Source organism: Sceloporus occidentalis, unplaced genomic scaffold, assembly GCF_023333645.1.
Source record: "Sceloporus occidentalis isolate IW3139 unplaced genomic scaffold, rSceOcc1.0.p SCAF_344, whole genome shotgun sequence".
In the NCBI taxonomy this organism is placed as follows: domain Eukaryota; kingdom Metazoa; phylum Chordata; class Lepidosauria; order Squamata; family Phrynosomatidae; genus Sceloporus; species Sceloporus occidentalis.
Genome location: NW_028317324.1, coordinates 441,654 through 454,875, shown reverse-complemented (window position 1 = coordinate 454,875; position 13,222 = coordinate 441,654). Strand labels below are relative to the sequence as shown.

At 48.0% G+C, this 13,222-nt stretch overlaps 5 protein-coding genes across 5 annotated transcripts; 3 read left to right on the top strand and 2 right to left on the bottom strand.

Moving 5' to 3' along the window:
* Window positions 1-8,277: 8,277 nt before the first annotated feature.
* Window positions 8,278-8,916, top strand: LOC149274195 (histone H1.3-like). Its single transcript, XM_089505732.1, has one exon. The coding sequence runs from the start codon at window positions 8,278-8,280 to the stop codon at window positions 8,914-8,916; it is 639 nt and encodes a 212-aa protein (XP_089361858.1).
* A 473-nt stretch (window positions 8,917-9,389) lies between these two features.
* LOC149274194 (histone H3) lies at window positions 9,390-9,800 on the bottom strand. The gene has a single exon (XM_089505726.1). It carries the CDS (start codon window positions 9,798-9,800, stop codon window positions 9,390-9,392), a length of 411 nt encoding a protein of 136 aa, XP_089361852.1.
* Window positions 9,801-10,600: 800 nt separating this feature from the next.
* Window positions 10,601-10,912, top strand: LOC149274193 (histone H4). The gene has a single exon (XM_089505730.1). It carries the CDS (start codon window positions 10,601-10,603, stop codon window positions 10,910-10,912), a length of 312 nt encoding a protein of 103 aa, XP_089361856.1.
* Window positions 10,913-11,799: 887 nt separating this feature from the next.
* On the bottom strand, window positions 11,800-12,180 carry LOC149274192 (histone H2B 1.1). The gene has a single exon (XM_089505723.1). The coding sequence runs from the start codon at window positions 12,178-12,180 to the stop codon at window positions 11,800-11,802; it is 381 nt and encodes a 126-aa protein (XP_089361849.1).
* A 340-nt stretch (window positions 12,181-12,520) lies between these two features.
* Window positions 12,521-12,913, top strand: LOC149274191 (histone H2A type 2-B). The gene has a single exon (XM_089505716.1). It carries the CDS (start codon window positions 12,521-12,523, stop codon window positions 12,911-12,913), a length of 393 nt encoding a protein of 130 aa, XP_089361842.1.
* Window positions 12,914-13,222: the final 309 nt, after the last annotated feature.

Here is a 13,222-nt window from a genome sequence, read left to right as displayed (position 1 = left end):
TGATGGGTGTTATGCTGAATGTAAGTGTGTGAGAGTGATGGGTGTTATGCTGAATGTAAGTGTGTGAGAGTGATGGGTGTTATGCTGAATGTAAGTGTGTGAGAGTTATGGGTGTTATGCTGAATGTAAGTGTGTGAGAGTGATGGGTGTTATGCTGAATGTAAGTGTGTGAGAGTGATGGGTGTTATGCTGAATGTAAGTGTGTGAGAGTTATGGGTGTTATGCTGAATGTAAGTGTGTGAGAGTGATGGGTGTTATGCTGAATGTAAGTGTGTGAGAGTGATGGGTGTTATGCTGAATGTAATTGTGTGAGAGTGATGGGTGTTATGCTGCATGTTTGTGAATGAGGGTTTCAGATAGCATGGATGTGTAAGTGTTGGGGGATAGCTTGGCATAGGGAGTCCGTAATCACATTCCTTTCATGCCCAGATTCCAGCATGTAGTGGCTGCCTAGGCATGATAGGAGTGTGATTGCTGTTATAAATTATTTTTTGGTCCAACTTCAGTGTGTTAACACTTTTATTGGACAGAATAATTCAATGACAGTATTAATATATATATATATATATATATATATATATATATATATATATATATAATTGCAAACATCAATCACACTCCTATCATGCTAAGTCAGCCAGCACATGCTAGAACCTGGGCATGATAGGATTGTGATTGTTGTTATATATATGTGTGTGTGTATATATATATATATATATATATATATATATATATATATATATATATATATATATATATATATATATATATATATATATATATATATATATATATATATATATATATGTTAATATTGTTGTTGATTTTTTTGTCTAATTTTGGTGTTACTTTTAATAAAGTATTTTAAAGTTTTTTTTTGTTTTTTTTTTCAGTTTTGGCCAAGTGAATGCTGAATTTTTAGTTTCAGTCCAGAATTTTCATTTCGTTGCATCCCTACTATATACTATGCCAGTCACTAAAGTGGTAAGCCTACACCACATCAATGTTTGGCTTAGTATATAGTGATAGGGGTTGTCAGTGTCTGGCTCAATGTATAGGCACACATTGACGGTGGTACCGCATAATCCCTAAGCATATAATGATAACAAATATGCTGTACCCCTGTCAATGTTTGCCTAACCATAGAAACTATGCAGTTTTAAAGTGTGTGTGGGGGGGGTGCCACATACAGGGTCTGCCACAGGTGCCAAATACTCTCGGTACCCCCCTGCATCATGCGGCTGTCAGACCCAATGGCCATGCCTCAGCTCCTCTTCCCACGTCTTAAAAGTGGTGGGATGAAGAGCTGAGGCATGCGGTGCGTGCACGCCGGCCACTTTAATTTCATTAGGCGCTGGTGGAGTGACTGCCGCACGACGGCCGCTTTCAATGTCGCTCGCAGCCGCTTTGATGGTGCAACGGGCCAGTTGACTAGACTTGCCCCCCAGGCCTTAGGCTGCCAGCCCTCCCCTGGGGATAACACAGGTGGGGGAAACCCATTGTATCTCTTAATCTTCTCACCCGATACATCCCCTGGAAACTGATGGGATTTGTGATGGTATGTGGCTGATGGGATTTGTGATGGGATATGGCTGATGGGATTGGGGGTTGGGTTCGGTGCTCATTGAATTGAGATTGTATATAAATTCTGTGTGTAATAAAAGGAGAGTTCTGTTTTAACCTCAAAGCATGAAGTCCTGTCTCATGATTGAGGGAAGTGCTGGTCTGTGACTGCTTTCTTCGGACAGCCACAGCGTGTCCGCTGACTGGGAGAGGGAAGGAGCTGGCTGGCGGATGTGTCCAGTCTGGGGCACAGGACGTTCCGTCACAAGGTCTCTCTAAAGATGTAGCTGATACCTTGATGAAGAGCCAGAAACAAGTTACCAACCTCGGTTACCACGCCGGCTGATCTCTGCTCTCCTGGCAGCCCCAGCAGCCGGTAATCCATAGGAGGCCTCTTCCCCAAACCACCCCTGGTCCGTGCCCCCACCACCCGTGGGGTATCTCACGGTCCGTCACGGTCCGTCACGGAAACTTTGAACTGCTGCCACTCGGGGTCCCTTCGACTGATCGCCTAACCTTTTGGACAGGATATACTCAGGACCCCGAGCTATCGGCACCCGGGGATCGCCGCTGCTCCTTCAGGATCACCCCCGAAAACACCAGTTTAATGTGGTACGGCCATTGCGGGGCTCGGTGGCCCTGATAAGGGCAGCACCGAGGCTTAACTAAATAGCAAGACGAGACTCGTAGTGAGGCAAAACGGGGACTCTTTATTTGGGAAACACACGGGCTTATAAACAGGTTAGGTACACCCGCCAGACGTTGCTTCCCTCTGCCCATAGTCACCGGACATAGACTTGGATTAACAGGAAATACAGCCTATCAGGAACCTCGTCAGCACTCTAGTATACGGAAGTGTAGCTGTCATGATTAACTCATATAAAGTAGTGGATACATGGAAGGATAATCCAGCAGAGGTGGTTAATTCCTTTGTGTTAGCAATGTTGATCTAAATCAGTTTCTTTGTACATGCCCTCCATATCTGATCTGGCAAGAGGTGTCATCTTCCCAGGACCCCTGTGGTGATTCATGGCCTAACTGATAAGGATCCTTAGTCGTAGGAATTCCATTCCTATCTTAAGTGGAGGGGTTTTCCATCACCTTTACCCCTCCATAACTTATTGGCACATCAAAGATGGGAACCAATTCTTGGAAAAGGTGTCATCTAATTGGCCATCTGGTCAGAGGGATGTTTTCTTGAAACAGAATCTGATTTAGGGGCAATGCAGCGACCTCAAAGCAGAACTTCACGATAAACTCTGATCGGAACAACATCATAAGAAACCATCTGGACTTAACGAGTACCCACAGGCCGGCTTATTGAAGAAACCCGTGAGTGAGGGTCCTGTGTTTAAGTCCCATCGTTTTAAGAACTGTTTGCCATTTTGTTTTTCTTTTGTACGTCTTGTTTTTTTGTAATTGTGGCACTGTGTAATCTTTGTCTTTTTGTTATTAAAATATTCATAATCCAAGTCTGTCTTTGGGCTCTAGTCAGGGCCGGCCTTAGGGGTGTACGACCTGTGTGGCCGGGACTTAAATTAAACCATTGTTTTTTTAGTTTGTTTGTTTTTTTTTTATCTTTATTTAACATCCTCCATGTTAAATACAGTTTTTAACTTTATTTAACATATTTAACAACAAAAAACCTCCCCAATGTTTTTATTTAAGTCCTGGGCAGGGGTGCCGAGCGTCGCTCGTGAAGTTTTCAGCAACCGCTCGGTGCCCCTCACTCTCCGTGACTCCGTCCGGTGCCGGCGTTTCATGCTGAGCACCAAAATATGATGTCATATTCTAGCGCTCAGCTGTGAAGCCAGAGCCAGAGGTGGTTGATAGTGAGATGGGGCAGAGGTGGTAGATAGTGATAAAGGGGGAGAGGGGATAGATAGTGAGAAAGGGGAGTTTCCTTTCTTTTTGGGGGATGGGGGGCCATCAGAGGAGTAGTCCGCACAGGGGCCAGAACACCTAAGGCCGGCTCTGGCTCTAGTATAGATATCCACAAACCCTAAGAGAGGATAACACGTTACCGTATTGTTATTAAGTTCTAGAGGATATATACCGTATTGGTCGCACCCTAAAAATTTGGTGCTTTTTTAAAGAAAAAAAATTCTGCCACCCCCGAGATATGCTGCCACTCTATCCCCCCCTTCCCGAGATTTGCTGCCACTCTACCCCCTCCGCCGCGGGAAGTACCGGAAAGGAAGATTGTTAACGTACATCACACAGATGTTCACCGGCTGCGGCGACGCGAGCATAAACAACCTCCGGCAGGGGAGGCTGTCTGAGCGTATCAGAGAGTAGAATGCAGGTCCCCTGCACCGCTGCGGGGGATCTGTATCATAACGGGACGCATGTCCCGGGCGTCGGGCGCTAGACCCCGAATATAGGCCGCACCCCCACTTTAAAGACTTAAAGGGGGGGGGGGAGTGCGGCCTATATTCGGGCAAATACGTGGTGGGTTGATATATATAGAGAGAGATAAATGTTCTAGTTCGGATTTCTCACAAATCCGGTATCAAAATCGTGAGTGGTGGCAGACTACCTGAGGGGATAAAGGCAGGATTTGAGGGTTCATTTGGTATAACTGATGCCTTGTTAAGTGGTGAAGATAGTAAATACAGAGGACTGGTGCTATTAACCACTTCCTCCCCAGGGCCGGCCTTTGGGGTGTGCGACCTGTGCGACCGCACAGGGCGCCACACTCCAGGGGGCGCCGCGGAGTCCTCCTACGCCGCCGCGGGGTCCTCCTCCGATGCCGCCGCGGGGTCCGCTGCCGCCCCCTCTGCACCTAAATGAAAACATAGTTGTTTTTTTTTGTTGTTGTTTTTTATTTAACATCCTCCATGTTAAATTAAGTTTTTTTTTACTTTATTTAACATGGAGGATGTTAAATAAAGTTAAAAAAACCAACAATGTTTTCATTTATGTCCCGGGCAGGGGCGCCGAGCGGTTGCTCGTGAAGTTCTCAGCAACCACTCGACGCCCCTTACTCTCCGTGACTCCGTTGCGGTGCCGGCATCTCATGTTGAGCGCCGGACTATTCCGGCGCTCACTATGAAATGCCGGCAGGACTCCTCAAGGTAAGTTAGGATAAGGAGAAGTAGGGAGAGCGGGGGGGATAGTTTGAAGGAAGGGGCAGGGGGGGTAGTTTGAAGGGGTAGTTTTTGAAGGGGCAGAGGGGGGGTAGTTTGAAGGGGCAGAGGGGGGTAGTTTGAAGGCACAGGGGGGGGTAGTTTGAAGGGGCAGAGTTGGGGGTAGTTTGAAGGGACAGGGGGGGTAGTTTGAAGGGGCAGAGGGGGGGTAGTTTGAAGGGGCAGAGGGGGGGCGCCAGAGGAGTAGTTTGCACAGGGCGCCGGAACACCTAAGGCCGGCTCTGTTCATGCCCACACCGTCACAGCTTGGCAAGTAGTCCTGACCGTGACATATGTGGTGGCAGCGGTGGGATAACTAAAATATTTACTATCTTTTTCTGTACCAGATTTCAGTGTTGCCGGATTTGCTAGTTAATCCAGGCACTAAAAAGAAATTGTTTCTCAATTTCCAAAGTCTGAACTCTTGCATACTTGCATATGCATACTTAGTATATTTACACCTCAACAGTGTGATGGAGTGTGTGACGGAAGGGTCCATCACTGGGGCCCCTGGAGAGGACCGAACGCAGGCCTGCTACCCACAGATTATGGACCCTGCCTCCCTGCCCTGGCGAGTGGGACTGTTGTCCTCGTCTGGGGGGTTAAAAGGCCACATTTGAGAGGTGTGCATTTTTCAAATTGGAAATGTGACGTGTGGTCACTGCCCCCCGTGTTATTTGGGACATTGTTGAACCCGGCCAATTCAATTTACCCATCAAATCATACATTTAAAAAAAAAACACTAGAAAACCCATGGACATTTAACACGCTAGCATTTTAACTCTTTTCACGCAAGAATTGTCTGGCATCGGCCAAACCATTCTTTTCTTTGGCCAATAATATATAGTGGAGGTGGAGACCCCATTGTATTGTTAATCACTTTAATGACCCTATTGCCCCTGGGAGTCCAAATTACCCAGATTAAGGGGGCCGGTTCTGTAGCCGTTGTAATCCAATACCTGACTGTTTATGTTAATGTTCACTTTGCTGGCTATATCTAGCCATGTGTGTAAAAAATAAAGTGTTCTTCATTTTTATATACCCTACACTGCTAGTGACTGGGGAATCTGGGAAGGGAGTATTGTCCAAGGCTAAGGGAGCACAAGTCAGCGGAGGTAGTCAGTCGTACTAGCCAGCTCTGTGACATTACTGACATGGAACGACAACATATTTTCACAGGAATGCAGGGGTAACTGGGGCCTGATCACAGAATTAAAGAAGAGTCTGGGCATCTGTCTGCCTTTACTAACTATGGCATAACTTTTACAGTAAATCAAAGAAATAACATTGGGAAGCGACAATGAATATATATATATGACATTATCAAATAGAATGCACAATGTAACAAATATGCCACAATTATATAATACTGTAACAGAATACATTAACATACTCTGCAGCACCGTATATAGTATGTCAGTGTAATTTATTATCCATTATTTAGTTGTCGAACACTACTACTACTCTGAGCCATCACATATAAATGGAACTAACTTTATTTATATATATAATACATTGCTGGTATAAATACACATTATGAGGCCAGGAAGCGGTGGGAAGGGGCCCCCAAGTGGCAGTCCGGAAGCTGTGGGAGGGGGGCCCCCAAGTGGCAGTCTGGAATCCTTGGGAGGGGGGCCCTGAGTGGCAGTCCGGAAGCAATTTGAGGGGGTTCCCCCATTGGCCCCCGGGTGGCCCCCTGGAATCATTGGGATATGGGCCCCCAAATGGCAGTCTGGAAGCTGTGGGTGGGGGCCCCCGAGTGGCCTTCTGGAGGGGGGCCCCCGAGTGGCCTTCTGGAGGGGGGGGCCGAGTGGCCGTCAGGAAGCTGTGGGAGAGTGGCCCCCGCGTGGCAGTCAATCATCCGAGTCGCAGTCAGGGAGCTGTGTGAGCTTTCCCCATCCGCACGGAGAAGCGTCCCCTCCTGTTACGTGACAATTAAAGGAACGTTCGGCACCCTCTCCTCGCCGGCATTCATTTATCACAAAACCAAGTCAATGAACGCCTGGACAGCTGCCAAACCGCAACCAATCAATACACCGGGACTGCTGCCAAACCGCAACAAGAACACCGGGACTGCTGCCAAACCGCAACAAGAACACCGGGACTGCTGCCAAAACCATCAAAGTACTCAACAAGAACAACAAGAAACTAAATACCTAAGGAGCGGGACTCGGCTCCCTATTCAAGGCAGGAATCCATTTAAAATGTTATTTAAAAAATATATTAAAAATGTAATTTCACGTCCATCCGCTCTCTCCCTCCTCCAACTTTTTCTTGCCTTGAGCAGATCTGGGATCTCCAGAAGACACAAGAAAGGAAGGGGTTGATCCAAACAAACACTCGGGGGAGGGGCTAGGAGAATGAGAGAGGTAGTAGACGGCTAGATAGTCCCTCCCCTGTCTCCGTATTGGTGCCGGCTGCTGAAGAGGAAGCCCCGCCCTCTTCAGTAAGTCTGGTGCCGGCTCCCCCTGTCACAAAAATACAGGCTTCGAAGGGCTGATTACAGGGCAGGGGGAGGGGGACACACTAGTCTGCTGCTCTGGGCCCCCAATATTAACGTATAGTCATAAATCAGTCTGTGTGTTACTATACAGAGGTCAGTCTAAATGATCATAGATCACACACACACACACACACACACACACACAATTAACAAGGATCTTTCCTGTTATTTTCCCTTTCTAGTTCTATACACACGCACTCACGTTAAAGAAATAGTATATACATCATTAATACGCAGTGGTGCATGCACACAAACACATTCTCACGCATAACCCTTTCCTCACTGACGTATGCTCACGCGCTAATACACACAAACACACTCTCGCACATAAAACGTCCTGATAAGACAAAACCTAATCTTAATAATTACTTTTATTATTTTGAATAATAAATAAATAATATAATATGTTAATAATAAATAACCCCTAAGTAAACTCCTGTCAACTACGAGTCCTAAGACCGGCAGGCAGCCAGACACTAACAGTAGAAATACAATTTATTTTAAATTATTTAATTGATTATTATTAGTTAAAAATATTCATAATTTGTAATGTTATTCTTTAATGTATAAATATTAGGCTATTCTTAATATAATAATTAATAATAATTAATGATTGGGTTATATAAATTTATTATTTAAGTTTAAGGGTAAATTAATATTTAATAGGTGAAATGAAATAATTTATTTTATTAATTATCTGTATTCATTATTTTATTTATTTATTTTTTCACACCTCTTGGGTGCTGTTCCCTGGCAGTTTTTTATTTTTTCCGAGGGGGGGTGGGGGCTGCTTGGTGTAGGAAATTCAACTGCTTTGAATTAGAAGTGTGATGAGACGTTTACGCGCAAACGGTAAGTATATTTTCCTTTCCACCCCCCCTCCTCTTCCCCTGAATGCAAATCCAGCGATGCCCCGGCAGCATGGGGAGGTTTCAGAAACGGCGTCCAATCATAGACTCGCAGGCTACCGCTCATGAACCAATGAATGTGCGGCAGCTCGTCTATAAAAGCCAAACTTCTGGCGGTTTAACCCCGTGTTTACGTGCGATTGCAACTCTTTTGTGGCGGGATCCAGGCATTAAGATGGCCGAGACAGCGCCTTCCCCGGCGCCTCCGCCGGCAGAAACCTCTGCCACGAAGAAACAGCCGAAGAAACCGGCAGCTGCAAAAAGCCGTTCTGTCAAGTCCGGTCCCAGTGTCTCCGAGCTTATTGTTAAAGCAGTCTCTGCGTCCAAGGAGCGCAGCGGAGTGTCTCTCGCAGCTCTTAAAAAAGCACTCGCTGCTGGCGGCTACGACGTAGAAAAGAATAACAGCCGCCTGAAGCTCGCTCTCAAGGGTCTGGTGACTAAAGAGACCCTGATCCAGCTGAAAGGCAGCGGTGCCTCTGGCTCTTTCAAGCTGAACAAGAAGCAGCTGGAGAGCAAAGAGAAGACATCAAAGAAGAAGGAAACTCCCGTAAAGCCTAAAAAAGTAGCCCCTAAGAAGGTTGTGAAGTCGCCCAAGAAAGCCCCCGCAGGAGTGAAGAAAAGCCCGAAAAAGATCAACAAACCGTCGGCCGCTGCCAAGAGTCCCAAGAAGCCAAAGATTGTTAAGGCGAAGAAAGCTGGCAAGAGTCCAGCTAAGAAGGTCACAAAGCCCAAGGCAGTCAAAAGCCCCGCAAAGCCCAAGGCGGTCAAAAGCCCCGCAAAGCCCAAGGCTAAAAAGGCAGCCTCGAAAAAATGAGGGGGGGGGGCATGGGTTTTGGAGCGCCTCTGGTGTGTGCTTTCCCTCTTAGTTCTTCACAAAAGGTTCTTTTCAGAACCATCATATCCTCCGAAAAAGGAAAAAAGCAGATAATCACCCGGCCGCGGCTATGTGGGCCTCCCGCTGAAAGCCTAGCCCCATACTTGTGCGTAGATTGACATATTCGGCCAGCGCTCTCGCTCGGAGCCCTGTCCGTAACAGAATAGAGATAAGGGGCGGGCTTAAAGATTGTGCTTTGCCGTTACTCGTTATGTCCAGCCGGGGACTCGGCCGCTCAACGGCTCGTTCGGTAGTGGGATAATTGTGTGAGATGTTTCAAGCTTGGGCGCGAACAGGGTTAATTTCGTGCATGCGAAGGGAAACACAAGCTCGTTTGAGTGACAATGTGGTGGCTCTTAAAAGAGCCTATGTGGAGGCTGTGGGGAGATCGCGTTCGCCCACACAGCGTTTACTTAGGCACGTTCACCTCTGATCCTGCGAGCCAGCTGAATGTCTTTTGGCATGATAGTAACCCGCTTAGCGTGAATAGCGCACAAATTGGTGTCTTCGAAAAGCCCCACCAGGTAAGCCTCGCTGGCTTCCTGGAGAGCCATGACAGCAGAACTCTGGAAACGTAGATCGGTTTTGAAGTCTTGAGCAATCTCACGGACCAGCCGCTGGAAAGGCAATTTTCGGATAAGCAACTCCGTAGACTTCTGGTAACGACGGATTTCTCTTAGAGCTACGGTGCCCGGGCGGTAGCGATGTGGCTTCTTCACGCCCCCGGTAGCCGGAGCGCTTTTCCTCGCAGCTTTGGTCGCCAGCTGCTTCCGGGGAGCCTTTCCTCCGGTGGACTTACGGGCTGTCTGCTTGGTACGAGCCATACTGCCGCGTGCGGATACGATTCACCGACAAATACAACGTAACTGTAACGATTCTGTGGCTAACTCAACCCCTTTATAGAGTAGCGGTAAATGTGATTGGATACGCTTAATCACGCCCCTCTTTTTCATAGGCTAGGACGATGGTTCGAAAAAGCCAGCCTTTGATCAAGAGACTTCGGTGTGGAGCGTTATCTTTTTTTTAATTTATTTAAATTAAATGCTCGAATCGTTCATTTATTCGTTAGCTGCGGTTCTTTTTTTGTTTATTTATTTGATCTCCTTTCTTTTGTTCAGCCTCCTACCTAGTAAACCTGTGTACTGGCTGACCGTTAACAGCGATACGGCGAAAGTTAAAAGCCCGCCTTTATCTTGGCCGCCGTTTGGCGTTTATTTACAGCGATATGCTGCCACCTAGTGGTAAATGAGGGATCGTCGAAAGCGATCACGTGGAGGTGAGGGAGGCAGAAGCTTAAGGTACTTGATGCAGTAGAGAGGTTTGATTAATAAAGGCTAGGCATCTTTAAAAGCAGATGCGGGCTTGGTGTAGGGAGTGGCGCAAAGGAGGTTGGTTTGAATTGTTCATATCCGGTTTCCTTTGATATTCCTAAATAGCCAATCGGTGTCTGAGGCACGCTTGGGAGCTTCTCCAGCCAACCAACGTGAAGCATATATTCAAATAGCAACGCCCCCTTGAGGCATCATGGTGCGGTTCCCTATCAGGTCCGTCCAGTACGTATAAAAGAAAGCAGGCTGGCCGTCAGCGAGTATTGTGCTGTAGAACTCGTGAAGTAAGCGTGATCATGTCTGGCCGTGGCAAAGGAGGTAAGGGACTCGGGAAAGGTGGCGCAAAGAGGCACAGGAAGGTGCTTCGGGATAACATCCAGGGTATCACCAAGCCTGCTATCCGCCGTTTGGCTCGCAGAGGAGGCGTAAAGCGTATCTCTGGGCTGATCTATGAGGAGACTCGCGGTGTGCTCAAAGTGTTTTTGGAGAACGTGATTCGTGACGCAGTCACTTATACTGAGCATGCCAAGAGGAAAACCGTTACCGCTATGGACGTGGTGTATGCCTTGAAACGCCAAGGCCGTACTCTGTACGGTTTCGGAGGTTAAGCTTGTTGACTCGTGACCCTGAAACACCCAACGGCTCTTTTCAGAGCCACCCACACCCTCTCTTAGGCTATGATCATGTTGTCCCCGTGTCTGCCCGTGCTTTTCTATGCACACCTTGAAATAACCAGCTGAACAGTGGCTGGGTCTGGCTATAGATTGAGCTACTGGCAGGCTCGGAATGCTGGGAGTTGGGCCCGTTTGCAGAACGTGCTGTGATCGGCAGCTGGTGTACTCCAAAGGCTTGCGCGGGGCTCGCTTGAATGGGGGCCGGGACGGCCCAGGTTTAATAGGTGCCGTCTGTGGTAGTTATCTGTATTCTGTATGTCCCGGTATGTGGGTGAATTTTATTATGCCTTTGTCGTCCCCTCATGTGTTATCCTGTCCGTGTGCCACATGTCCTGCCCACGACACTACCGAGTTATGTATTATTGGGGGAAGCCCGTATACTACAGCGCCACCGAGGTTCCTGAAGAGCTGTGTCCTCTGCCAGGATCACGCATTGTCCTTTTCAGGACAACAGACCCACGATGTAGCTCAGCTTCGGCTAGCCACAGTGGTAAAGAAGCCCCTTCTCTCTGCAACGCTGGTTCTGTCTGGCGGTGAAGGGGTTAATCTCCGGCGTCCCAGCAGGAGAAATCAGCAATTAGCTGGAATACCCAGTCAGAGTACAGGTCGGTGCCGTCACAGGAACCCCTTCACCTTGGGCTTCTCTTCCCAAGCAATCTGGATACCCCAGTTTCCGGGAGGAGTGAGAAGCACATTTCAATGCTCTTCCCAGAGCTAGCATGTCCCCGACAAAAGCGCTAGATCAGTTACATAGCTCTGAGATGGACGATGTGGGTGGCTCTCAAAAGAGCCTTTGTTTAAAAAGTGAGAGAACGAGAGCTTTACTTGGCGCTGGTGTACTTGGTAACAGCCTTGGTGCCCTCTGACACAGCGTGCTTGGCCAGCTCTCCAGGAAGGAGGAGGCGTACAGCAGTCTGAATCTCCCGAGAAGTGATGGTGGAGCGCTTGTTGTAATGGGCTAGGCGTGAAGCTTCCCCGGCAATGCGCTCAAAGATGTCATTGACAAACGAGTTCATGATGCCCATGGCTTTGGAGGAAATGCCAGTGTCGGGATGCACCTGCTTCAGTACCTTGTAGACATAGATCGCGTAACTTTCCTTTCTGCTCTTCTTGCGCTTCTTCCCATCTTTTTTCTGGGTCTTCGTAACAGCTTTCTTAGAGCCTTTTTTCGGAGCAGGCGCAGATTTGGCTGGCTCAGGCATCGCGTCTACTTTCCTTTCAGGACGCAAGTCAAGAGACCGTGATTAATTACTGCGCCGGGCCCTTCCCTTTATAGGCACCGCATGCAAATAAGGCCGTTCTGCTGTCTCGCGTCCGATTCGATGAGGTTGTCACATGAGAAGATGCGACCGCCCATGACACGTAGTGCCTACACCGATTGGTGTCTCAGACTTTCCACCCGATTGGCTGTTTTGGAAAGGAACCAATCAGTGACGAATAGTGTCACGGGGGGAAGCTACAAATAGCTGGGTAAGTGAGCGGCGTTTCTTTGTTACGTGCTTCTTAATTGCTTTACTGCGTGGTTGGTTGTCGAGCGAAAGCATGTCTGGCAGAGGAAAACAAGGTGGAAAGGTTCGCGCTAAGGCGAAGACACGTTCTTCCCGTGCTGGTCTGCAGTTCCCTGTCGGCCGTGTGCATAGGCTTCTTCGCAAGGGTAATTATGCTGAGAGAGTAGGCGCCGGCGCACCCGTGTATCTGGCAGCGGTGTTGGAGTATCTGACTGCTGAGATACTGGAGTTGGCTGGTAACGCTGCACGCGACAACAAAAAGACCCGTATCATTCCTCGCCACCTGCAACTCGCCGTTCGTAACGACGAGGAGCTCAATAAGCTGCTCGGCGGGGTCACCATTGCTCAGGGAGGTGTTCTACCCAACATCCAGGCGGTGCTCTTGCCCAAGAAAACAGAGAGCCACAAACCTGCCAAGAGCAAGTGAGTGCAGTAATCGGTAACCGCAGGGCAATTGGCAAACATCACCAAAGGCTCTTTTCAGAGCCACCCATAATCTCTGGAACAAGCTATATCTTCCCTTGCTATAAACTTACTGCAAACTTCTTTAAAGACAACTGCTTTCCACTGCAGTTTTCCAGCCCGATGTTTAGTTGGTGAGCTTAACCCTACCGCCCCACCCCTCCCCCCCCGGCCGTTTCTGGGTTAAAATTCGAGGCAAAGCTGCCAGCACTTAAATGGATAAATATGGTTCTCAAGAAAGGTGGGTGGGCAAGTGCGACCACACGGTGGCAGC